Below are 27,462 nucleotides of genomic sequence, written 5' to 3' on the forward strand. Positions count from 1 at the left end.
GACTCTCTTGCTATCTCTTTGTCTCTACACTTTATTCTTCATCAATTTAATAAATATTATACTTTGAGGGCCTAATTTTAAAAGTTCGACTCATGCCTGAAAATCTCAGGTCCGGGCCTACATCTTCTATACGTATAGCTAGCATTCACATCAAGATGGGAATAAGGTTTCTCATATGCATGCTATATTACGATCATTAATTGTAGTAGCTAGGGAGAACGAGAGAGTGTGTACATGTGTTTTATGGTTATAGCCTTATGACATGAATACTAACCCGGAATAAAATTGTGAGAGTGACGAAATTGATTCTGAGATTGGTGAATTATGATGTTTACTAATATGTCAAGGTATTTGAATGGGTGAGAGTTTCACTTGCTTATCAAAAATCGATTCTTTATGAACCCCCTGATCTTATACCCAAGGGGCGAGATGAGTATCAGAATCAAGCTTATAGAATCAACTTTTTCTCCTCAAAATATTCTCACATAATTAAAAAATTCCAAATTACTCATCTCTTGAAAATTGCAAACAATCTAGCTTCCTTTCTTATAGGTGTATTTTAGTAGTCAAACTAGTTTTAATTCTGATTTCATATGGTAAATAAACAACATCAATCGTCGTAATTAGTTTCATTCTTATTTTGATTCCATATGGTGAGTAAACAGTATAATAGAATGAAATATTTTCATTCTAATTTTTGTTGATACCGATTTTTATTGATATGGATTCAGTGTGCCACTAAATAAACAAATATATCGTCTATCAAATCATCCATTAGTTAGAACATTCATCTTTGTATCTATTTACGGATCTCATAGTCAATCATTTGAGAGATGATAATTTTGCAATTCGCACTCCAATTTTATCATATAGATCGGTGTTAGTGTGTTACAAATGTTAGCACTAAGCAAAACGTTTACTAATGCATCATAATATATATATGATACTTCCATTTATAAGGGTGCTCCTCATCCCACGTTCGACAGTAGACAAGTGCTCACTTAGGAGAAATTAATAATTTTTCACAGTTAAAATACTCAAGTGCCCCCAAATTTCTAATCCTTAAATGTGTTTCCATATGACACACTAATCATTCGAAGCAAGATTATTGTATCTTCACTAATGTTCGAGGCCGGCAAAACCTAGCCAACTCCATCAATTTGATGATGATGAAGAGGCTCTATTTTATATAAACTAATTTGAAAAGACTTTGGGAAAATATTTTTAAAATGTAATCATTAATAATATCGACAAATTAATACTCCTTGATATAAAACCTTCGTTTGTTTAAACTTTGATCAAGTAGAGTTGCATATATACCGGGTTGTAGTCGAGAGAAAAGTACCTGACAAACAATGTGATACACATATACGTACATACGATTTAGTGGTTTACGACATGACTCGTGTTTTACACAACACATAACGCACGCTGCTACAATTCAACAAATACAAAATATATTTAATTAGTATAGTAAAAATTAAATCCTAATAACAAATATTTCACAAGCTCAGTTATCAGTTTGATCAACTTGAATGAAACTTGATGAAGAGTAAAAATAAAAAATGAAAACCAGTCTGACAACCAGTGCATGGCATGGGACAAATTACATGTTTAGCTTACAGAATACAGATGAAACCGTGTGAATATACAGTTTCCAGTTATAAGCTTAAGGATGGAAGACCCACCCCAACTTGGTTGTTGGTTGGCTGTGGATATTCAACATTTACTAGCACAAGAATCTTCACAGAAATTGCTGGGCATATAAATCCACAGCATTAGCATGCCTCACTTAAACTTTCCCTAAAAGTCAATTCACCTAACTCTTTTTAAAAATCTTAATATCACAAGTGGCAATTTAGCTAATCTATGAGACCATGATCAATCTCACCCCATACATACAACGCTAGGATCCCCTTTGATGTAGTTGGACAATAAATTAGGACTGAACCAAAAATGGACCCAGTGCTAGCTGCAGCCTTTATATATATTTGATCCAACATAACATCAATTGGTAAACTTTGCAAACCATGGGAGGTTTTCCAAGACCTCATCCTCTTCTCCCTCTGCTTCACATTCTCTTGCTTTCCTGGCTACCATTGTTGGCAACCTCTTCCCCCACAACACAAGCAGAGGCTTTGGTAAGCTGGAAGAGCAGCTTTGATTCTCCCCCACCTTCTCTCAGTTCATGGTCCCTCACAAACATCAACAGCCTTTGCAACTGGACCTCCATTGTCTGTGACCCCAAAACCAAAACAGTTTCCCAGATTGACCTCTCAAACTTCAACCTCACTGCAACACTGACAGGACTGGACTTCACCCAGTTTCTCAATCTCACCCGTTTTAACCTCAATGGCAACAATTTCACAGGGCCAATTCCATCTGCCATTGGCAACCTCACCAAGCTCACAACTTTGGATTTGGGCAACAATCTTTTTGTAAATGAAGTTCCTGTGGAAATGGGGAAGCTAAACCAGGTTGAGTATTTCAGTCTCTACAACAACAATCTCACTGGTGCCATTCCATATCAGCTTGACAATCTCAAAAAGGTACAATATTTCCTTCTTGGAAGTAACTACTTAGAGCCTCCTGATTGGTCTAAATTTTCAGGCTTTCCAGTGTTGACATTTCTTGATATGTCTCTCAACAGTTTAGATTCAGAATTCCCAGAATTTATATCTGAATGTAGGAACTTGACATTCCTGGATTTGTCTCAAAATGCTTTGACTGGTCAAATACCAGAAGTGGTACTTACCAATCTAGTCAAGCTTGAATATCTGAATCTCACAAACAACCATTTTCAATCCCCAATGCCATATAAGTTTCCCAACCTTAAACACCTTTATTTGGGAGTGAACAACTTTACAGGTCCAATTCCTGAAGGTATAGGTTCGATATCTAGTCTTGAACTTATTGAACTGATAACCAATTTCCTTGAAGGAGAAATCCCATCCTCTATAGGCCAACTCAAGGAGCTTCAACACCTTAACCTTGGAGAGAATTCCTTGATGTCTTCAATCCCTTCTGAGCTTGGTCTTTGCCTCAACCTCACTTTTTTGGCCTTGGCTGGGAATAAACTCAGTGGGGAACTGCCTCTGTCCTTGTCCAATCTCAACAACTTGAAGGAGTTGGGGTTATCTGAAAATCTACTTACTGGGCCAATCTTACCTTCTCTGGTCTCCAATTGGACTGCAATGGTCTCTATTCAATTCCAAAACAATAAGTTCAGTGGGAACATTCCACCAGAAATTGGCCTATTGACAAATATTGATCTCCTCTTTCTGTACAATAATAATTTCACTGGCCCAATTCCCCCAGAGATAGGAAACATGCAAGCTATGACAAATTTGGATCTTTCAGGAAACCAGCTATCCGGGCCGATTCCTAAGTCATTCTGGAATCTCACTAATCTTCAGAGTGTACAGCTTTTTTCCAATGACCTCAGTGGCACCATCCCCCCAGAGATTGGGAACATGACTTCATTGACTGTCTTTGATGTCAATACAAACCAACTTGAGGGGAAGTTGCCAGAGACCATTTCTCTCCTCACTAACCTCCAGAGCTTTTCTGTCTTCACCAATAAGTTGTCTGGAACTATTCCTAGTGATTTTGGGAAGTATAGTCCCGGCTTGGTATATCTTAGCTTTTCGAACAACAGCTTCTCTGGAGAATTGCCACCAGAGTTGTGCAGTGGATTCTCTTTGAAACAGTTCACAGTGAATATCAACAACTTCACAGGGCCATTACCCGAGTGCTTGAGAAATTGTACTGCATTAACTAGAGTCCGGCTTGATGAGAACCAATTCACAGGAAATATTACCAATGCATTTGGTGTCCATCCTAGTCTTGAAGAAATTTATCTTGGTCACAACAAGTTTGTTGGTGAACTCTCACCAGATTGGGGAGAGTGCATAAACATCACTGACATGCGTATGGATGGAAACAGAATTTCTGGTCAAATTCCAGCTGAGCTTCTGAAGTTGGCAAACTTGCAGTATCTAACACTAGGTTCTAATGAATTCAGTGGGGAGTTCCCAGTTGGTATTGGGAATCTAAGCTTGTTGTTCACTCTCAACCTCAGCAGGAACCACTTCACAGGAACCATCCCGCAGATCCACCAGTTGACTAAGCTCCAGACTCTTGATTTGTCTGATAACAATTTCACAGGGGTAATACCAGACGAAACTGGCACATTTGAGAGCTTAACAAGTTTAAACTTGAGCCACAACAAGTTATCAGGTGAAATACCGGAAGAGATTGGTAACTCGGAATTGAGGTACTTGTTGGATCTTAGCAGCAATTTGCTCTCAGGAGACATACCTTCAAACTTGGGCAAGCTCACACAGTTGGTGATTCTCAATGTCTCACACAACAATCTGTCAGGAGAAATACCATCAGCATTTTCTGACATGCTTAGTCTAGACAGCTATGATTTTTCTTACAACAACTTGACTGGTCCAATCCCAACTGGTGGAATTTTCCAAACAGCACCGGCAAATGCTTTTGTTGGCAATTCTGGTTTGTGTGGAGGTGCAGGACTAACTGCATGCAATTCCTCTAGTGGAAAGTCCAAGAATAACAACAAGAAAGTTCTTATTGGAGTCCTTGTTCCTATTTGTGGTTTAATAGTGATTGTAACTGTTATTGCTCTGATCCTTATTTTCCGTAAGAAATCTGAGCTGCATGATGAGGAAACCAAAAGTTCTAAGAAGTCAGAGAGTTTTGAGTCGAACATATGGGAAAGAGAAGTAAAGTTTACATTCGGGGAAATTGTGAAGGCCACAGAGGACTTTGATGAGAAGTACTGCATTGGAAAAGGAGGGTTTGGAAGGGTTTACAAAGCTGAGCTTCTTTCAGGTCAAATTGTTGCAGTCAAGAAGCTTAACATGTCTGACTCTAGTGACATTCCAGCAATAAATCGACAAAGTTTTGAGAATGAAATTCGAACTTTGACACATGTCAGGCACCGGAACATCATCAAGTTATTTGGATTCTGTTCAAGGAGAGGTTCCATGTTCTTGGTTTATGAATATTTAGAGAGAGGAAGTCTCGGAAAAGCATTGTATGGGGTCGAAGGGAATGCAGAACTTGACTGGGCAACAAGGGTCAGAATTGTGCAAGGACTAGCTCATGCTCTTTCTTACCTGCACAATGACTGCTCTCCCCCAGTTGTACACCGGGATGTTTCAATCAACAACGTGCTGCTGGAGTGGGATTTTGAGCCCCGGCTATCAGATTTCGGAACAGCAAGACTGTTGAGCCCGGATTCATCCAACTGGACCAGTGTTGCTGGTTCTTATGGCTACATGGCACCTGGTAATGTAACACTCAAGTTTGTTTATTATTGACTCATCTTTATGTGACTAAAATATTAATGTGGCTAATTGTGTTTCTTCTTTATGCACAGAGCTCGCATACACTATGAAGGTGACAGATAAGTGTGATGTATATAGTTTTGGAGTGCTAGCACTAGAAGTCCTGATGGGAAGGCACCCAGGGGAAATGCTAGAAGCTCTACTAGAGTCATCAAAAACATTGCAGGACAACACAGAAATGCTTTTGAAAGATGCGATAGACCAAAGGCTGGAGCCTCCGACCGGTGAATTGGCAGAGGCAGTAGTGTTTGTGGTGAGCATAGGCTTGGCCTGCACACGTTATCGTCCAGAGTTACGACCCACGATGCGGTTTGTGGCACAAGAATTATCAGCTCAGACACAGCCTTACATTTCTGAACCATTTGGTATGTTAACCATCAACAAACTAACTGAACTTCAAAAATAGAAGGGAATGATACTAGTGTAGCTGTATTTTTGTCAACATAATCTTTATGTCTGTATTATAGATGTCTTGAGAAAATAATCTTGGGGGTCTAGCCCAGGTTAAGTATACTTGTATTGTATAGTGTATAACCTCAGCTTAGAGATAGTTTCATATACAAGTTGCTTCTACATTTCACCTGCTAAACCTCATGTCCCCTACATTTCTGCAAAAATCCTATTTCCAAATGGTTTCTGGTGAAGAATTGGCTTTCAAACAGCTTGCTCCCACTGTTTCTCATAAAAAATGTAGTAAGAAATGTGTAGATACTAAGGAATCACATCATACCTGTCTTTTTTCTTTTTTATGACTAACTAAATACTTTGCATCTAGTCAAACCTTTTGTTATTGTTCAAAGTTGACTTTTAGAGACAGTTATTCTTCCATATTTTAGGCTGGTCTCAGTGCTTGTAAATTTCTAGAAGCCATGCTTCTAATAAAAATAATATATCATCAAAGAAAAAATGAGGAACACTGATTTGGAAATCCCTCTGAACATTAGTGAATGTATGGAACTATGGATAGTGTAATATACAAATCATCACCTTAGAACATTTAAAAAAAAAAAAAAAACGAAGCAAAATTTGCATTACTTCAAAGACAATCAATGAAGAAGGTAAACAAAAGACACCAACAGCATTCTCATGACTCAGCAATCCACCCCACATTGTTTAAGAATTGGTCCAGTTTGCTTAGCCAAGAAGGGATCAATTCTTACCCAAACCAATGAGAAAATGGAAGCAAGTAGAACTGACCATAGTACCACAATGGTGGGAGTCCTGTTTTGCCTGCCCATCAAACCTTTGAGGAAAGGGTAGAGATGAACAATGACCCAGAAGGCAAAGAAGAGCTTTCCAAACAACGGACCCCATGAGCCGTAGCCATTGTTAATAGCATCAGAAACTCCAGCCACAACTCCCACCATGTTCAAGATGATAAGGGTTGTTGGTGGTATGAGAAGCGTAGTCCATTTGAACAGGTAGAGTTCCCCAAACTCAGCATCTTCTGCTGCTTTTGATGTGACTGTAAAGTTGGTGTCAACACCAGCAAGGACTTTGAGGAGGCCTTGGAAGACGGCAAAGAGATGTGCAGAGACACCACCAATCACCCAAAACTGCTCATTACGCCACAAGTCTTCGATGCTAACACCGCTCCATCTGAGCTCAAGCACACTGGTTGCAATGATGGAGATGAAAAGAGCCAGGAACCATACACTGGCAAAGTTGTTTAGCTGCAAAGAATGAAATGTTAATTAGAAAACCAAAAAAGATATAATGAGATTTAGTTTGATTTCCAGTTGGCCTTTCTCAACTGATGTCCAAAAGTACTTACTGTGGGGATGATGAACTTTCCAGTTAAAAGACAAACAGCTGGAATAGTACAATAGGCAAGTAAGGGAATGGAAGTGAAAGGGTAGACTATGGTGTTAATGTAAGCAAGCCTCTCCAACAATTTCAGCTTTCCTCCCCATGCATACCATAAGGGACAGTGACGACTGAGGAAGATTTCGACAGAGCCAAGTGCCCATCTCAGAACTTGGTGCAGACGATCTGACAAATTGATAGGAGCAGAACCCTTGAAAGCTGGTCTCTTTGGCACACAGTAGACTGACTTCCATCCTCTACAATGCATTTTGAAGCCGGTCAAAATATCTTCTGTAACTGAACCATAAATCCACCCAATCTGCAAAGAGAAACCAACAAAAGTAATCATTTTAGTTTCTGTAGTCTCCACATGAAATATTTTGAATCTGTAAACATAGAGAAAAGTTCATCATAATGCAAGTCACCTCTCTTCCCCATTCAGTTTTTTCTTCATAGCCACAACTAATAACATGAATGGCCTCCTTAACAAGTGCTGTGCTGTTAATCCCTTCAGGGAGCCCACCATTTTCCATGAGAGTGGAAGCAATGAAAACTGGGGATTGTCCAAATCGTTTCTCAAAGTTTTTCTGTGACATGAGAGATGATTTCTCCAACTCATCATAACCTTCAAACCCTTCTTCAATCTCTTCAAGATCAAACATTGGTCCCCTCCCTTTCCTCACATAGTTCTTCCCCATCATTTTTTTCTTCTTCTTTGAGTAAAGTCCCCCAAGAAGACTTCTTACTCCACCCTTCTTAGACTTGGACTTCTTCGAATCCCCACGACAGCAGCCACAGCAGCACCATGAAGGCCAGCAGTCACATGTCATCTTAGGTCTCTTTTCTGACACTGGTGGATCATAACCATACAATGCCTGCCTATTGAAGACACACCCCGTACCAACATATACCGGTCCTTGGATCCCATCTAGCCCTTTCATGTTGATCTATCACCAAAACACAGTCAAAGCTTTGAGCTAAGTATTTGCAGGCAGTGAATTCTGTATTCTAATAAAGAATGTTAATTTTAAATTGAAGCTTTAGTGTTGCTTACATCGAAGAAAACAGTATTCCGATTTGCATATCTGTCATGAAGATCAATACCATCAAACCTTTGAGGGAATTGGACATAGCAGAGCTTCTTTCCAAGTTGAGGATCCATTAGGAAGCACATAGCTTCTCTTATAGCCTTGCTGTTATTGATGTAGTGGTCACAATCCAGATTCAACATGAAAGGTGCATTAGAAAGCACTGCAGAAACTCGAACCTGTTGATCATTTCCAAATTTTAAACATTGCTGAATGCACCAGTCTCACCTCAATATAGCATTACCCAAATTAAATTTACACCAACTCACCATAGCATTCATTGCACCAGCTTTCTTGTGATGTTGATATCCAGGACGCTTCTCACGAGAAACATACACAAGACGTGGCAGTTCCTTACCATCCACATCCAGAGCTCCCTCACTTCCCAGATAAACCTGCAAAGCAAGCCAAATGTTGTCAGTGACTAGTGAAAGCAAGCATTTTTGTATGCATTTTCTCTACCTTTCCCTCTCTCTAATTTTCTACTGATAAAGCTGAAGTCCAACATAAAAACCGCATTGGACAACATGGATATGCTAGGAAAAAAGAGAACAGGGATAACATTGTTATACCTGAATCATTCCGGGATGATCACGAGTGTTGTTACCAGGCCATGGAGTACCATCCTGCATCACCCATCCTTCTTCAGGTTTCTTCAGAGCATTTGCTACCAATGCATTAATTCTCACTTTGAATTCTTCATACTCTCTCTGCAGTACCACACACGAAAAAAGATCTTTTATATTAGACCTTACATATTTGTTATCAAAATTTTGTAACAATATAGCAAAAGACTAAAGTAATTTCTTCATCTGTTATTTTTTGCTCACCTTCATGGCTCTGCGCTCCTTGACAAAGTTCGGATGAACCTTGTCCTTCAAGTAATCAATCTTCTGAGAAAAATAAAACTCAGGAGCCCTTGGCTCAATGGTATGCTTTTTGCAAAATGGCACCCATCTTCTTGCAAACTCAGCAGTCTCAGATAGTGCATCAAAAAGAAGCATTGAAGCGCCATCATCCGAAACATAACAGCACACCTTGTCAACTGGGTAGTCAACGGCTAATATGGATAGAACTGTGTTTGCAGTAATGATTGGAGGCTCCTTGAGAGGGTCCACTGAACTCACATAGACATCAACTGGAGCTAGAGTGTTAGGCTCACCCTCACGCTCAAACCTCAAGGACAGGCGGTCCAAGTAAGTTTCTCGGTTGATAGGTTGCCATTTAGGGAACTGGTCAAGTATCCAAGAGAGTGCAAACCATATCTCACAAATCACAGATATGAGCCACAGGGGAAAAGCATCATAGGCTGGAGTCAAGATACGGAAATGAAAGAAGAAGGCCAGAATCACAAGCCGCATGACAATGACTATGCGGTAAGGGCTGATTTTGCTCGAGGCGATGGGGACTTTTCGCCATAGTGGTTGCCGAGCTTCAGCCATTCTGCACAAAAGTTACACTTGAATAAATGAGAACTACTACTATATCACTCGGTCGACAAAATTTGGTAAACAATTCTGAAGTATAGCTAAAGTTTACAAAATGAGCTTACAGGAAGTCATCTTCTAGGCCTTGATCATCATCATTTCCATCATATTTGTTCACCAAGCCTCTCTTTTCTTGCCTCACTTTCCACTTCTCCACTCTGTCTTTCCATTCTGCACTACCCAAAGCTTCTTTGTCGCCTTCAAAATCCTTAACTACAGAGACCGAAAATACACAAATTAAAATATGCAATTTCCTCAAAGAATTGAAGTCCCTTTTGATTATAGTAATATACAAGTTTCTATATCCTCACCACTTCCTTGAACTGAGAAGGGTTGATTATTGGTTTGCCATTTCTGTTGATTATGGTCTCCATTCTCCTGCAAAACTCACCAAATGATCACTTTGGCACCTTATGATCACGTCTAGTGCTCAAAATGAACTATAATATCTTTGAAAACAACAACTAGACTAGATTAATTACCGAAGGAACATCAATGGCATGATTTTTCTCCTCAGAAGAGTCATGATCATTGTGATTCTTGACAATCTGAAACTCCTCATCAAAATCATCTGCATCAAAGTCTTCGTCGTCTCCAGCAACTCTAGGACAACCTACAGGTTATATGATTGAAGGTCCAAGGCAACATGTCATTAGATAGAATAATAAGAAAATCAGAGGTGATTTACTCATGAGATTTATCTGTACACTAAGTACCTTTGTGACGCTTATATCGAGTATTGCACTGAGGGCAACACTGGTTGCCTTCACTCCTCTCATAATCATAACAAGGCCTACAAACTGGGAAGCCACACACATGGCAGGCCACAAACAACTCGCCACCTTCTTTGAATCCTATATCATCTCCACAAACTCTGCATACTTTCGACACTGACTGCCGTGTTGGAGGCAGGTTCTGCATCAAACGCAACAAGTTAACATCAACAGACACAAATGCTGATATCAAAAAGGCTCATAGGCTATAGGAGTTGTACCTCTTCAGTGGCGCGCAACGCATGTAGTTCATCTTCACCTTGGTTGTGAGAACCAGTATACAAGCCTGCCATGGAGTTTGAGGCCATGGCAAGCAATGCAACCAAAACTAAGGAGATACAACTGATCCAAAGATGGATGGTGAGAGAGGAGGAAAGGGAAGGAGGGCATTATATTGGTATGTCTGGAGCTTGTAAAAGAATAATATGGAAGTGTGAGTGTGTTGTCTCTACCTACTGTGAGTTGGGAAGTCATAGGTTTGAGTCTAAGAGACGTTATTCATGAAACTACAGGTGAGAGAGTCTTTGGGTTTGCTTGCTTTGTTTGCTTGGTATGTTAAAGATCTCCATGGCTAGTTAGCTTAGAATCAAAGGTGTCTCTGAAGTAGACACCAAACTTTTTTTTCCTTTTATTAAATAGACAATAAAAATGATGTACATACACCTTGACCTTCTCTATCTGTCATGTACCCAACTTATCAATTCCTCTCAAAAAAACTTCTCAATCCTTACTGTGCTAGAAAGGTAACTCGTCATTCATCTATGATTTATGACACAAAATCTAACCAAAAATTCATAAGGATTCTGCCATTCTCAAATTTCTTCAACTGTTTATATGCTCGTATAGAAATGTCAAATGCGCTTCACTCATTAGCCACACAAATCTGTAGATTATTTGTGCATAATCATGGTCTCCAGTAATTACATGAAGTGATAGAAATGATGAATTAACAATAGATAGCTATTAGTCATAAGGTTAACTGCATTAGGATCAAGACTCTGGCTAATTAACTTAAAACCATCAGCAAGACAGAACAGACTGCTGACTGCATAGGCATTATTCAATGCTGATGCGAATATTATCATATTAAAATCAGAAGATGAAAAAAGAAAAAAGACCAGAAAAGCTCTTTTTCTTAGGCAACCAAGCCTATCTTAAAATTTAAAACCATCTATAATCAAGAATGATTGGTCAGTCTAATACTGGTTTAACAGATGATACTGCTATTCTTTAATTTTGGGACGCTTAGGAGGTTGGGAACTGGACATACAAACATCCGGCTCAGAATCCGTGGGAGCTTCAGTTTCAGGGGACTTTTGCTTTCCTATAGGCTCCTCAGCACATTCTGCTGATGCAACTATGGATTTGGCAGGATCATGTTTGGTCTTGTCATGCTCCACCTTGGAGGTCTCCAATTCACTTTTATCAGGAGAAACTTGCATTGCCTCAGAAGGCTGAGCAGAAGGATTTTCCACACCGGATGACGACGCATTCATATTGTCAATACTGGATTTGCATTGCTTTTCAAACATCATTTGAAGGTACTTCCCTTGTTCTTCAATTCGTAACTGTAGATTTCTCTGAATCTGCAGAGGGGAAAGTCAAAAAAATCACACTGAAAATTACCCAGAGAGAAACACAGGAAAGCTCAATAATACACGATAAGACAAACAGACACTGAGAAGGTGAAGTTTCATTACTATATGCAAGTGAGAAATTAGGGATCAAATAAGTTACCAAGAAAATCCTTTTTTCTTTTGTTTGAACGAGCAAATTCATACCTCAAGCTGTTCATGCAGCCGCTTCTGAACTTCCATCTGCAGTCGCAGAGCTTCAGTGATCTCGATACCCCTATAACCAAAATAAGAAATAATGGATAAGTATGGGAGAGAAAGATGAAATGTCACAATCAAACCTGTACTGACAGTCACAAATATCATATGTGACATTTGGCATTCTGTTAGACCCAATTATATCTTAATTGCATTCATATTGCTCGCTATACTTGAGCAATTGAAGCAAATGTCAGGCATCTTTTCGGATCTACTCCCATCCCCCACCAACTGCTCTTAGTGAGTGAACAGCTAGTTAAAGGAAACCTTTAACGCAGAGCCCTAAAGCTTTGAAAAAAAAAAATTATGATACACTAGTATACACAGTAAATGGGGAAGAACCTCTGGTTATGCAAATTTAAGATTTGTAAATGTGTAACGTGTGTAATCTGACAAACAACCTACACCCCAGTAACTGGGTAACCACAAGGGGTTCATCAGCTGTTGCAATGAATTCAGTTAAAAGTGTTCTTCAGATGCTTACGTTTTCAAGTCTAAAGATGTCATTTCTTCGAGAGGAGTTAATTTTTTCTCCAATGATCCTGCAGAAAGACATTGAAAACACAATACAATGTTAAATAAGGTCATATACAAATGCCACTTAATCGAGTATAGCATGAAACTCCAGGAAGCAAAAACAAGCATTTCAACATAAATATGGTATTGGTGGATGGATTAATAAGAAAAACTGAAATAGCTAAGATTAAAAAGAGACACAAAATGAGAAAATTCTAGCAATGCTTAGAAATGATGAGATAATTTGATAGGATAATGTCGTCCATAAAAAGTGAGAATAAAATGAACTAGTCTTTGTTATTAACAAGAAACATAGAAGAATTTGTAATTAACAAGAACAGATCTTTGTCACTTTGTATCAAATTGCTGCTTGTTTAGGTGAGCCCGTTACCTCTGCCCCACACTACAAATATTATATTATATAAATGGTGCATTGACATAATTTCACCTAGACAATTGAATAAAACCCAGTGTCCAAAACAGTTCAAAATTACAGGTTCAAATATGATGAGAGAAAAACAAAGCATCACGAGAAACAGACCACAATCATGCCTAAGTAAATACAGGCTAAGCAAACATCTTTTAATGCATAATATATACAAAACATCAAACAGAACTGAGATATAAATTCATGCATGTACATTACAAAGTCAATCACTATATACCTTCTGATGAGAGGAACAATTCAAATTTACAGGTTCAAATATGATGAGAGACAAAAGCATAATGAGAAACAGACCACAATCATGCCTAAGTAATCACATGTTAAGAAAATATATTTTAATGCAAAATTTATACAAAACATCAAACAGAATTTAGATAAAAATTCATGCATGTATATTACACAGAGTTAATTACTATATACCTTCTGATGAGTCTGGTCTGTATCTAGCGGTCCTATATTTCTGCAAATTAAAAATCTCCAATTAAAAACAAAGTTCCTTCTTAAAAAAAGAATATTCCAGAAAAAATATCAGCAAGAAACACTGGTAAAGGAGGTTTTTTACCTGCAAGTGACTTTTCACATGATAGATAGTCAAGCTTTCCACTTTCATCAGCTTCAGCACACCCTTAGGAGTTGCTCCTGTAAGAAATGAAAAGTTTAACTCGGGCAGAATATTTTATCTTGGGCTAATAATTTGTGAAGCCAGATAAAGTACTCACTTTCACTACCACCAAGTTGGTTAACAGCTTCGACAAAAGACTCATGAAGTTCTGGTGTCCAACGCATACGTGGCTTCGCTGCGGCACTGTTAGCTGAGGAAGGAGTAGTAGTAACAGAAATTATATCCTTAGATTGACCAGGAAGGATTTCTCTAGATGGAGCAGGAATGATTTCTGTAGATGAAGCAGGATGTTGCTGAGAGACTTGGGACTGCTGAGCTGAAAAATTCAAAGATGGTTCTCTAGATGAAGCAGGATCTTGCTGAGAAACTAGGGACTGCTGAGCTGAAAAATTCAAAGATGGTTTGGGAACCTGGTATGTCATCTGAAATAACAAAATCAGATCCAAATTGGTTTTTTGGCCATGCATTATTCATTTCAAATACATATAATGAACAGCCACATGAGAGTCTTAACCTTTGGTTCCAGATTTGTAACATTGTCGTCAACGAGAAGATCACTCCAGTTAGAAGTCAAAGCATCATCATCAGTAACTAGCTGGCTTGCCCACTCCTGCCACTCATCTGCAGCAGCCATAATGCCACTACAACTACTGCTCTCTATTTGACTATTCTGAACAGGGGTATTTACAGGAAAATCAAGGAACCCTGGCAGAGAATCTGTACCCCATGAATGACTGTTTTCTTTGGAATAGGCACAAGACGCGGTAGATTGAAAAGCTTCTGAAGGAGAAGAATGTGATAATGGTATAGACGCAGAGCTTGAGGACTGTGAAATGAAAGGACTCTTTCTTGACTGCTTCTCACGAGGCGAAATAGATGAGTAGTGAAGATCTGTTGAGAATCTTGATGGTGATGAAATTATGTGACCAATTACACCACTGTTAGATGTCAAGTGACCTGCATGAACAACAGATCTTTCCATCGAAACCTGTTGTGAGTCTTGCAACTTGGGGTATGTCTCCTGCGAAGGGGATTGAAGGACTGGTGTAGATGAAGATAGTGCTCCAGAGACTCCCATGTGACTATTTGCAGTTGATCTCCGAATGGCAGGGCGTGCCTCCATTGCTAGTTCTAAATCAGAAAACTGAGCATCAGTAAATACTCATAGTCATTACTAATTAGCTAATAGCAAAGCTTGTGAAAGTGGTGACACTTACCAACTTCAAAACCTACAGAACACACCCTGATTTCTTGTTCTTATTGCTCAACCACAGAAACCAATCATCAAATTCTACCTGTGAATAATCAATAAAAGCAAGTCAACACCAACACAAACCATGACAAAATAAAATCATTTCACGGCCATAAAAATGACAGAAATTCTCCCATATCTTTGGAAAGAAAAAAGATTGACAAATAGAACGCACACCGCCTTTACAATAACCCCTAAAACTACAAGTCCAGCGGAAACCCTGATTATCACACGAGAACTTCTCCAATAAAAAACAAAAAACAAATTTCTCTTCAACATATTTCTGAGCCAGTTCACGAGTAAGTTGTACTGGTACATAACACAATCACATATTCACACTCTGGATTAGCTTAAATAATCTTAAAACCTTCTGCTACAAATTCATGTTTTCCGATTAAAATTTTCACAGTTCTACCTCTCAAATGTATCCTAAAGCTATACTTACAGCTATATTACCGAAAACCAGCTCGCAGAATCAGAATTTCATCAAATAATTTAACACAAAAGAACACATTATTCATCACCAAAACGATGAGAGCACCAATTCAATTCAGAACCTAATAATCCTAATTGAATCGAATTCCAATTGAGAATCCCTAACCTGAAGCAGAATTATCATAAAGCAATATTGAAAATTGAAATTGAAATTGAAATTCGTACCTAAAAATTTGAGAGCGAGCTGCACCGAGAAAAGAAAGCCAAAACGAACCAGAAAGGCGCAGGAGAAGAATCGAATCGTGAACCACGAGAGAGAGAGAGAGAGAGGTGTCTAGGGTCACAGGCGGGTGTTTTGAATTCCGTCACCGGCGATTAAGAGAAAGAGAGAGGACGACGAGTGTGTGCGCCCCCCTTTTGGGTATCTCTCTCTCCTTGATTCTAATAAAACAAAAATAAAACAGTGATTTACTCCACGCGCCTCAAGGTGCGTGCTGACCAGTCTTCCTCGAAATCGACGGGCATACGTGGCGTGGGGCCCACATTTGGCGGCTAGTGATTGGGTGTACGGTGAGTTTCAGAGTGGGGTGCACGGTGGGGCTAAGGTTTTCAGCGTTGCACAGTATTTTTTATTTTTTTTGAGAAATAATTGAAATGGTCTTTGGAGTTGCCCAAACGACCAATATGTCGACATTTTTTCTAATTCGTCTCTTTTTGGCTTTTTGCTTCGTGAGGATACGAACGATAGCTATACACATTTGTATGACATACATTAAGCAGTAAGCCGTCTAATTATTTAGCAATTTAAAACAAGATGATCGAACGGATCAAGCTGATGCTAGCTATATATATATGTATAGTAAAAAAGTCCGATACAAACAAAATGCATCATGATAATAGTGAATAAATATAACTTTTTGTATTTATTTACAATTTAAATTTAAGAATTTAAACTAGAAGCTTCTAGCTTCATATGGCTTACGGTATGGAATTGACCTAAAATGTAACGGGAGTTTGTAACTAAAATGAGTACTTGTATGAGAGTGAAATTCTCTAATGTTGTTGTTTTGTAAATTATTTGTTCCGATGAAATTGCTCTAAACACAACTTTAAATACTCATGCTACAAAAACTATCAACTAATAACGATGGATAACAAGCGACATTGAGTAATCTTTCTATTGTTAGAAACTTTGAAAAGAAAATTGTGCAACATGACTTACTCCACTATATAAGGCCAAGAATGCACTATAGTAAGGATTTCTCTTTTAAACCTGTCTTATTTTGGTAAGTGACATGTTTCGGAGTTTTTAAAATTTACAAGTGTTGTTTTAGTAAAATGCACAAATACATACTCCTAAAACAACTAAACATATTCATAGGTAGCCTTCAACTCGATGTTGTAACCTCAACAAAGTAGTTGATCGTCAAAGCTTTGGCTTGGCATGAAAGCTTGTAAAGGGTGAGCTGGTCTTGGCATGAAAAAGCTGTAAACGATGACAACTGCATAACTGCTTCACGCCTTCAATAGCTTCTAGGATTATAACATCAATGAGAAAATTCAATTTTCTTTTTCATTTTCGCTTTCTTTACTGTGTTGCAAGCAATTGCTTGATCACCTTGATGAGGCAAAACTATGCATGCCATATATTATGAGTCCAATTCAAACAAGTTATACCATCTCTGTTTTAAATTGCTAAAGAGAGAGGAAGCATTCTCTTCTTTGGTTTGGCAAAGAAAGACAATTACACAAGTTATCAAATTCCTATAATTTATGCTCCTCCGAATAATTCAAAGGATTTTTATGTAGGGATCACAACTCATACAAGATTATGACCAAGTTGTCAACTTTGCAATGCATGGATGCAAATGCAATATGGGAGAATATACTTTGATACTCAAAAACACTGATCGAACTGAACAAAAGGACAAAGTTTATGCTGTTTAGCCTAATACAGCAATGATCTGTGGACTGAAATTGCAAGCTAGATATAGTACATGGAATTGGGTAGTTTGAATGTTCTTTTAGCAGCAGGAAGGCCCTCGAAACTGCTCCACTGGTCTCCGATGATTCCCCGAATGCGGTAACCTTCATCGATCAGTCGATGCCTTGCCTTAGACTTGTACATCTGCACTTCCATAAATTCATCTTCGAGACCCCTGTAACGTGTTAGAGGTATACATCATGAATCTAGTCATTGTTTGTTTATGTGTTCATCCTAAAAATGAGGGATTTGAGATCTTAGTAGTAGAGCCACATACCTTAGTACAAGACTAGTCCATCCATGGTATCCAACCTTAATGAGGTTATCTACGCTTGAAGATCTAAGGGTCTCCCTCCTTGTAGAGATGAGAAAGATCTTAAATCCTTGGTCTTTAATATCATGGAAGAGCTTTAAAGTGTGCTCTAGAGCTGGTGCCTTGCTCTCTTTCATCCACGTTTCCAAAGATGTTGCATTCAGCTTCTCTCCCCTAGTTTGAATTTTCCAAAATAAGAATTACCTAGTCAGTCATTCCACAGTAGAAGAAGAACAACAACAACCGTATAATATCTAGTCTGTAATGTTTCCTTGTCAATATCGAGTCTAACTATGTTGTAGGCACAAATTGATCATTCATTTGGCAAGAAGACACTATTCATAAATGTAATGCGTACGTTGATAGATAATGTTTTTTCATTTTATAAATGACATGTTATGTTGTCAGATTATGAATCTAAGACCACGTGCATATTCAAATTAATAAGAATATATTTATTTTCATTTTTTTGGTTACAATAAGAATTTATTTGATTCGGAATGGCGACACAACATTCTGATAAGATAGTGGAATATAATTTGAAGTTGTACTTACCCAAAACCATGTTTCTTGAAATAAGGAATAGTGGAGATGTGTATCATCAACATCAAAAATCCAAGCATCTTTACCATCACCCTCCAAAGTGCAGCAGTAACTGCTGCTCAGGTAGAGAGTGACTTCCTCCAAGGCCCTCTCTGAGTCAGCGTTGTACTGAGAAGATGTCATGTAATTCCTTATGTGCTCAACACATTCTTGAGGCACCACATCAAACCCTCTAATGTTGTTGACCTCCACATTGATCCTCCAACTCTCACAGTACTTCTTCAAGCCATCTCCCACTGCCCCATTGTTACTCTTCTTCTTCTGGTTCAAAATGCTCCAATCTGCTGCAACCACAGTGAAGAGGCTTGAGATCAAAAGCAGGAACTCTATGAGCTTTCCCATTTGCAAAATGAGGGACCGAGGGAGTGGAAATGGGTGAGTTTAGAACATTTGATAGGCAAATTAAAAAGAGTGGCATGGGCTGTGGGGTATGAATGTTATGGTCTTTTACTGGGGATCACATGGTTTGCAATCAATTTTGGGGATTAATGAATGTTTATGATGGACAAATGGACAAAAACCAAAATTGAGAGGCAATCATAATTTTGAGAATTGTTTGCTACGGTGTATGGACTATCTGATCTATTAAGTAGCACCCATTCTGCCTCATAATTTTTGGAACTTCAATATCATACAGCATTGTCAGGCTCAGGCATTCACATCATACTGATGAAGAACATGATGGGTCTCAAAGATGTGTTTGATCCATCACAAGGCTCACCCATACTGAATAATTAAAAAGTGATTCTCATCGAGCTTTACAGTGATTTTGATGCTTGGTGATGAAATGGATGATATATGTTATTCAGGAAGTCTTTCTAACGAGGACCTTTAAGTTGAGGCCTAGTTGAAGATTTTTCGGCTTATCCTACTTTTCGATCTTATATCCACATCTTGACCGTTCAGTTTATATGTATTTATGAGTAGATCATTTCTGTAAATTTTCAACCATATTGAAAATCGTTAAGACATTCATAAGTGTGATATACCAATTATGAACTTGAACGTTTCATGTTTGACAGATTCGGTTCGTTCATTAATTTGATATAGTTTGTTACCTTAACAATCACAGATTTGGCTGAAAATTTGGAGGGTTGATCTATACATATAGACCTAAAAACTGAATGGATGAGATGTCAAGATGTGATCGAAAAATAGGTCAATTAAACCATAAACCGAAAAGTCCTTAACTAGTCCTCAACTAAGAGTCCTCACTAGAAGGGCTCCCATGTTATTCAATGAATTGCTTATTCTTTTCTTCTTTTTCTTTTCATAAAACATTACTATGTTCCTTGCTTTCTATGAGTGGCTAAACTCATTGCATTAACATAGTGATGACATGGTTTGAAAGTTTGATGCAAGCTATTTGGTTTTCTACCTGCCTCAGGAAACAAAAAACAAAAAGTAGATGAAGCATGATGGTTTACTATAATATTGAGTAATCCATTAGGAATGTTTGCCATGTTGAACTGTAAGTGGTGAAGTTTGGATTCTTTGGCATTTTTAAAAGAGGAGGAAACACAATTTAGGTATAGTTTGTGGATGGTTTCGATCTTGAAACACCAAAGAATCATGGAGATGAATGGTGGAGGACCCAAGACCAACCAATGTGCAAAGCTGACTCATCTTTCATTATCTTTTTCACAGGAAAAAAGATGCTTCATCCACTCCTGAAAGGAAAATGGAGAATGTGAAATAAGCATTACTAAGAACAGAACTTTCAAGGTCAGTTTTCTCCTTCATCTTATCAACAAAAATGACCAATGAAAAAGGCCATTGCAGAGACAACAGGTTGACATTGAAACAAAATTTGGCATGCTACTAACAGCCAACATTCTACATGGAAATGGAAGTTGCATGCTATACAGACTCGAGTAAACTCGAAAATATCTATACATCTTGAAGGAAAACACCGTGCCTTCAATGGTATCTGGGAAACTACTCTTTTGAAAGCACAAATCATCATCGGAAGCTATGAGGTAAGACATGATCATCGAAACCATTGTCAAAGTTGAGAGAATAGCTATGAATGTCATAACTGAACTGGCCGTATCTCTTTCGCCGTCCCAAAGCTTTTCTGCATTGCAACTCTAACTTCCGAATCAGCTGCCTCAAAAGATGAGATCCGCGGAAACAACCCAATGATGCTCTACTTTCAACACTACCAAGTGTGACTGCTGGCCCGGTGCTGGCAATTCTCCTCCCCAACTTCAAACACTGCATTCTCCAAGGGCTAGACATCCTTGAATCCTTCATTTTTAGGCTCTTGTTATCTACCCTCAGCTGCTGAGTTGTTTTATAGAGAGAATATATGAGCAGGAGCGTAAAGGCAAGAGCGTCAATTGCTCACAAAAGAACATGTAGGTGAAGCTTTCAAGTATCAGTTCCCATCAGCAGGTTATCTGTATGCTGTCACATTCTCATTGGCCGAAGTTGATAAACATTATTATCAAGAGTCCAATATGCTTTGCTTTGATACCATATCCAGGTCACCAAGGTCCCATTCTACAGAAAGGTATGGAAACTTGCCTCTACTGATGCAATGTCGGTATAGATGACCAATCACTTTTGGAGTAGATTGATTTCTGCACAGTCACTGATGTTTATGGGGTTGTATTTTGCTTCTGCTTCGACCAAAGACTGATAGTGAACTTCCCTGGAAGCTTGTACGTAGAATGAGGTCCACTCCTACGTCAAAAGATCACACCGTCCATCCCCAGATAACGATAGTAACCTGATTAATCACACTGCTGTTAGCTTTATGTAGCTTTACACATAGTTGATCACGCTTTGTACACGATAACAGATTGGCCTACAAAGATCATGAGGATTTTCGAAACAGTGTTCGACACGTGTATGAATGAAAAGATATTATCAAAAGTGTTCATTTTACCCGGAAAAACAGTTCTGCAGTGAGAATAAACCCCAGCTGGGCACCTAGGAAACCAGGAATGAACGAAAACCACGTTCATGTAAAGACGAAGAAGATGATGTTCACGATAAAACACCCTTTGGCAAAGCAAGGCTTCCATGTATCATATAGTTTCCAAAATCATTATCTAGACAATTAAACTTGAGATATTTCAGTCACAAGTTTTGGAAAAAAATAAGCTACTTCATGACAAGCATCACATCCTTCCAAATGTCAAGCTTCAGCTACTCATTCAAATTTTAACCTATACATTCAGTTATATAAAGTCCGACTTTACGTCGGGATGATTTATCTAACATTTTTAAGGACATAAATCACATAACTGACTACTAGTAGCAATTATTCACTGTTATGGAGGATCAATATTCTCATCATCAGAAGACTGACCTGATAGTTCAAAATAGCCTAGCAGAACCATCAGCTATGGGCAACTGGACGAGAGCCATAAACATGAAAAACGTAAAGGTACCAAATTCTCTGAGCAAGTTCACCTGCAAATGAGTTTTGCAGTAATTATTTGCTGGCATTTTTTCTGATACGGTTTCTACAATGGATACAAACATTCTTCTTTACTCAGGGAATGGAGTTACTATGGATTTAAGTCAATATACTCACAGTCAGTGTGCTCCTTCCTATTGTGAGCACAGTCACAACATCTACAACAAGGAAATGACCATGTATTAGCTGCTATTGACCCAGAATTGTCTTTGTGCGATAAACATATAATCTGTACAAATAATCATTTGGGAGAAAGGAGTTAAAACACAAAACCTCATTGTCGAAAGATCTCCCTTGACTTGAATCTCAATTTCGCTCAAATAAAGGCTAAACAAAGGTGTCCTGCAACATAATTATTGCCTTCTTAAATTGGAAAACAGACGGACTGAAAACAAGTGTTAGTGCGTAAGTATAAACATGGAGAGAGGATGATTTTAGAATCTCATTGAGACAAAACCAGTCCACTTTCATCTAATATATCATCAATGAGTCATGTACTCGTGCTTTTAAGAATTGTATACTATTTGGTAAAACTATTCTAATGTGCTTGATAGCAAATAAAGGAAGGTGTTATTTTTTAGCGCAGATTGAATGGAGAAAAGAATCATTCGAAACCAAATCACTCGTTTCAGGTCCTGCGTTAACAAGATGATTGATTCAAAACCAAAGCATGGCATAAAATAGTGTTTAAATACCAGAATGGAATTGCAACGGCTCCAAGAGCTGGGCAGATTTTCCATAACAGATGCACATGCCCATCCAGCATTCCACTCAGATACTCAAGAATGTCAGTTTCCTAGTTCCAACACAAAAGCCAACTATGATGAGCAATGGAAGATAATATTATGAAGATGTAAGAAAGACCTCACACAACACAAAACTGCAAAGTAGCAGACAATGGTGGTGAGAGATTTACTTGAAAGGAACGGACACATAAACTAACAAACATGTCATGCTTTTCAAAATCTGCATGTACACACATACTTGGAAGTTAATAACTAACCTGGCTGATTGCTTCCTGTTTAGATCTAAGAGTTGTAGATTCTCCCTGGAGTAAGTTGCATACTTCGTGATATTGCTCCAAAATCGTGCGAGAATCATAAGAAACTGACACCAAATGCTCGATTACAGAAGTCCATCTGCTTGCAATGCATCCTAGTAACATGAGCTCCTGTTTGAAGAGGGGAAAACCAATACCCATAGTGCGAGTACAAGAAATTAATATATTCAGCTTTCACAGTTAACATCACGACTTTACCAGGTGAAGAAATGTAATGCACACAACACAATTATAGACAACGGAATTGACTACATGATAAGGTACACTAAATTCAAGCACACTATATAATGCCCATATGTGCAGATGTGTGATAATACACAAGTCTATAGCAGCACATGACCATGAAACTAGAAAACAAGTATTCCTGAAGAGAATCAAGCCTTCAAGGAATCAATACAACTTTAATGTAATTTGTTTGAGGCATTGGACTGACTTACAATTGTTTCGCACAAACCATCATCACTGCCTCCTGCTAAATCATTGAAGTTTAACTGTGGGAAAATTTGTACCCACTGAATCTTAGGGGTAGAAAATACCAAGCTGGCACCAGAGACCAATTGAACAGTTCTCTTATCAAGAAAGTACGAGAGGCTATCTGACTTCCAGCGGTTCCATGTCAGACAACCAACCAACCAGTCGACAGTCCTGAATAAGCAGCCACAAGATATTTCAGTTCAGGCCATAGCAGTGAGATCCTGAAAGCATGAAAATTTAACATTTTGATTTCTCATGTGAAGTATCTAAGAAATATTCATGACTTAATTAACTGCAACCCCAGAGAAGTCAATAATGTGAGATACTGTCACTAACAGACTAGACTGTCAACCAAGAAAAATAAAAGAGACAAGACACTCGCTATTCTTACTAATACTACTCTCACACATAGGATAGAACTCACTACACCAGCTCAATGATTCACTTTTCTAAGATACAAATACACACACTCACACAATTCCACTTACACTGGAGTATTTTCACACTTCAGCTGCTCTTTCAATAAGTTATCATCAAACTCACTCCAACTGCTATGTCTGACACTTTGAGAAACAACATCCAAGCCTGTCTCAACCGTTTCCATCAAAGAAACCACAGACCACCTCTTCAAGATCTCATGAACCGCATACTTAGTCAAACCATCACCACCGCAATCTCCAAACTTTCTAGCCGGCTCAATGCCTTCCTGAATTGGTGCATCCTCCAGCTTCAACTTGTTGAGATACACATTCAGAAAATCACTATCACTTCCTGATAACTCCTCAAGATCCATCTCCACAGTTGCCGTCAGCAAAGCTCTAAAATGTGCATCTCTCAAAGGTAAACTATGGATGAGATGCTCCAACACAAAACGCCGTGCTGTACCAAGAGTCACACTTGACATATGTGCAAGACCCTGAAGTAAAACAACTAATCTAATAAGACTAGACTTAAAACTTCTCCATAAACCAATAAACACCAACCAAAACATTAACTTGTAAAAAGCTATAACCTTAGGGAAAGAAGCAGCAGATGTCATTTCAGAAATAGCCCCATCAAGTTCCATCACAGAATCCACATAATCATCAGAGCTGCTAAAGCTCCCCATAAACTAATCACACAACACCAAAGATCAAAACTTTACACCAAATAGGCTTCAAGAAATATGAATTACCCTTCAAATTGAAACTTAATATGAATTGGGGGAGAAGTGAATAGTGAATACCCACATTTTCGAAGAAGAGGCCCCACTGAAAAGCCTTCTTGATATTCTGGGAGTCCCAGTGAGCGAGACGACCAGAGGATTGGTACCCAGAAAGCAGAATCAGTATATCGACGAATCCTTTAACCAGTTTCATCAATTCTTGCAATGAAAGATCTGGGTGGCTCCAACTCATCGTCCTCTTGGCCTCTGAAAAGTTTCCCCAGCGCAATTTGTTGGGTTTTTTTTTGGAAATTTTCAAGGACTGAAAGGAAGGCCGAGATGTGTTTGATGAAAAGAGCGAATGGGAAAGTGAATGGTGGAGGGTGCTACTCAGAATTTGTAAAACCCTTTGAGCGCGGCTTTGTGTTGATTTGGCTTTTCTGATTTTCCCGCCCTCCGGCACTTTTCTTTTTTGTTTTTTATATCACCCATTTTCAAGATTATGTATCATAGGCTCATAGCTACCTCAAAACTAGGGTTTAGGGTTTTGATTATGAGCTACAAGATTTTACCGATTAGTGTTTTGGTTTGTACATTCATGCACCGATATGTTAAGTATATCAGTTGTGCATAATGGTAAAATGACTTTATTTAGTTATAAACGAATTAATTTTCGATTTAAGTCAGGTAAAAGTTGTACAGAGTTGATTTGTCATTATAGACTCTCAAAAATATTGATATCTAATTATGTGTTTGCTAATTAACGTGCCATATTACTACTACCATCCATACAGTTTAAAACAAATAATAGTACTCTGGTTTCAGGAGAAAGGGCACATCCTTGCATTTCATGGCGCCACGAGCCACCGTTGCAGTAGTACTCCAATCTTCCACGAAATTATACATCTAATACAAATATACATATGAATTCGATGAATTAATAAGCAAAAGTGGTTCCTCATAAAAGATTCTTTTGTCCCAAGACACGCATCTCATCAAAACGATGGTGCTCAAATATACGCATATTTCCGGCGGGTCTTTCAACTGGAATATGATAAACTACATTGTGATGATTGCGAAGGAAGTATGTGCCCGGCCAAATTTGATACTTCGGTGCCGATACATGTCCGATGAGAACACCCTGGCTCCAATAAGGTGCCTCGTGTTGAGTTGCAACACCTACATCATGATCTGATAATTGCATACCATTACATGCCTTGCCCTCATTTTCATCATGCTCATGCTTATGCTCGTACACAAGTTGGACTGCAAGCTCCTTTATCAAGATCGGAACATACATGTAGTCGGTATCCACAGAAACACGTAGTTCTTCCCCACACTCTAACTCGTCATTCTCAAACTGCCAATGGCTTAGCCATGACATCTTTTCATTCTCTTTTGGAAGACCTACACTGACAGGGCAATACGACCACATAACACCTTTCGCTTCGTTACTGGCTTTTACAATCGGTGAGGTGCAAATATCCTCAATTTTTCCACGTCTTGTGTATACGACACAGACATTTAAGCCTGTGATCTTGAGTTTAGGATGGGAAGGAACAATGATAGACATGGCGGTACTTGTACCAATTAGGAATCTTGTTTCCATGAAGGAAAATGCTGAATATACCACATTCATACAGACCCTGTTTCATATGTTTGAACAATATAAACCTAGTTATTCAAAAACGATAATTCTATATATATATATATATATATATATATATATATATATATATATAAAAATGAGTGTGAGCAAGAATGTTAGAATGAGAACCTGGAGGGGACATGTCCTTGTTGTATGTGACATGCAATTGAACATTTCAAGCTCATCGGTGCCTCCAAAGGGTTCCAAATTGTACAACCCCATATTTCTTATCATTTCCACATCAAGCTCGCTGATCAATGGCTTTATACTGAAGAGGTTTCTTACTTCAACTAATTCGCGACAACCGTGGAGTTTCCAAGTGAAAATACTTGGTGAATATATTTTCATTGCTGTACACTTGCTTGCATTCAAAAAATTTAAACTTGGTGGAACCTCCGGAATCATTATGAGGTTTGTGCAACTGTATAGATTAAGAGACTCGAGCGCAGTATGACTCTTCATGTTTCCAGGTAAACTCGCAAATGGATTGCCACTTAGATCCAGCTTCTTTAGTGAGGAGAAGATGCTAAGATCGCTGAAAATCTCTGATAGATTGCAATAAGCCAGGTTCAAGCTTACTAAAGAATGTGGCAACTGTACCAATGAGAAACCTGTTGGTTCAACACTTCTGCTTGGTGATACCCGCGACCAAATTGATTGCCAAGATTTATTTGATAACAGGATGAAGAAATTCCTCAAATCAGTAGCTGTATTAGCATGAAGAGAAAGGTTTGAACAACCAGAAAGGTTTAGTTCCTGCAGAGATGTCAACCTGTCAATTGTTTCCGGGAGCTTCTTGAGATTTTTGCAGTCTGTGACATTCAGGAAAACGAGTTTCTCGAGTTCACCAATGGAGTCATCAATCTCAGAAATGTTCGTGCAACCTTCAAGGATCACTACCAGGACAAGCACTTTAGCCGACGAAAAATTTTCGTCGGCCTGTTATCTTAATTCGTCGGCTAAGATCTTAGCCGACGAAGGCTCGTCGGCTATAGTGTCGTCGGGAAAAGGTCGTCGGTGATGACTTTAGCCGACGAAATTTTTTTTTTCGTCGGCTATAGTCCCACAGTTAGCCGACGAAAAACATGTCGTCGGTTTTTTTCCCAGACTTTAGCCGACGAAACAATTAATATATTCGTCGGCTAAAGTGTGTAATAAATAATTAAAAATAACTA

At 38.5% G+C, this 27,462-nt stretch overlaps 3 protein-coding genes and 1 pseudogene across 4 annotated transcripts; 1 reads left to right on the forward strand and 3 right to left on the reverse strand.

Moving 5' to 3' along the window:
• The first annotated feature begins 2,030 nt into the window (after positions 1-2,030).
• LOC101310492 (probable LRR receptor-like serine/threonine-protein kinase At4g08850-like) lies at positions 2,031-6,121 on the forward strand. Its single transcript, XM_004292188.1, has 2 exons — positions 2,031-5,316; positions 5,408-6,121. The coding sequence occupies exons 1-2, from the start codon at positions 2,031-2,033 to the stop codon at positions 5,779-5,781; spliced, it is 3,660 nt and encodes a 1,219-aa protein (XP_004292236.1). The 3' UTR covers positions 5,782-6,121.
• A 2-nt stretch (positions 6,122-6,123) lies between these two features.
• On the reverse strand, positions 6,124-10,862 carry LOC101299045 (cellulose synthase A catalytic subunit 4 [UDP-forming]-like). The gene is made up of 12 exons (XM_004289933.1): positions 10,751-10,862; positions 10,473-10,671; positions 10,239-10,369; positions 10,068-10,134; positions 9,822-9,969; positions 9,100-9,712; positions 8,842-8,979; positions 8,539-8,664; positions 8,236-8,448; positions 7,607-8,128; positions 7,150-7,500; positions 6,124-7,048 (listed from the first exon to the last, which is right to left on the reverse strand). The coding sequence occupies exons 1-12, from the start codon at positions 10,835-10,837 to the stop codon at positions 6,467-6,469; spliced, it is 3,177 nt and encodes a 1,058-aa protein (XP_004289981.1). The 5' UTR covers positions 10,838-10,862; the 3' UTR covers positions 6,124-6,466.
• A 611-nt stretch (positions 10,863-11,473) lies between these two features.
• Positions 11,474-16,011, reverse strand: LOC101299337 (protein PHR1-LIKE 1-like). The gene is made up of 9 exons (XM_004289934.1): positions 15,857-16,011; positions 15,162-15,239; positions 14,459-15,075; positions 14,042-14,366; positions 13,885-13,961; positions 13,743-13,782; positions 12,846-12,903; positions 12,311-12,380; positions 11,474-12,115 (listed from the first exon to the last, which is right to left on the reverse strand). The coding sequence occupies exons 3-9, from the start codon at positions 15,065-15,067 to the stop codon at positions 11,753-11,755; spliced, it is 1,542 nt and encodes a 513-aa protein (XP_004289982.1). The 5' UTR covers positions 15,068-15,075; positions 15,162-15,239; positions 15,857-16,011; the 3' UTR covers positions 11,474-11,752.
• Positions 16,012-17,615: 1,604 nt separating this feature from the next.
• Positions 17,616-18,873, reverse strand: LOC101299624 (annotated as a pseudogene). The gene is made up of 3 exons (XR_183910.1): positions 18,484-18,873; positions 17,893-18,102; positions 17,616-17,790 (listed from the first exon to the last, which is right to left on the reverse strand). The product of XR_183910.1 is annotated as an acid phosphatase 1-like (transcript).
• Between the last annotated feature and the right edge of the window lie 8,589 nt (positions 18,874-27,462).

The sequence above is a fragment of the Fragaria vesca genome, linkage group LG2 (assembly GCF_000184155.1).
Source record: "Fragaria vesca subsp. vesca linkage group LG2, FraVesHawaii_1.0, whole genome shotgun sequence".
Lineage (NCBI taxonomy): Eukaryota > Viridiplantae > Streptophyta > Magnoliopsida > Rosales > Rosaceae > Fragaria > Fragaria vesca.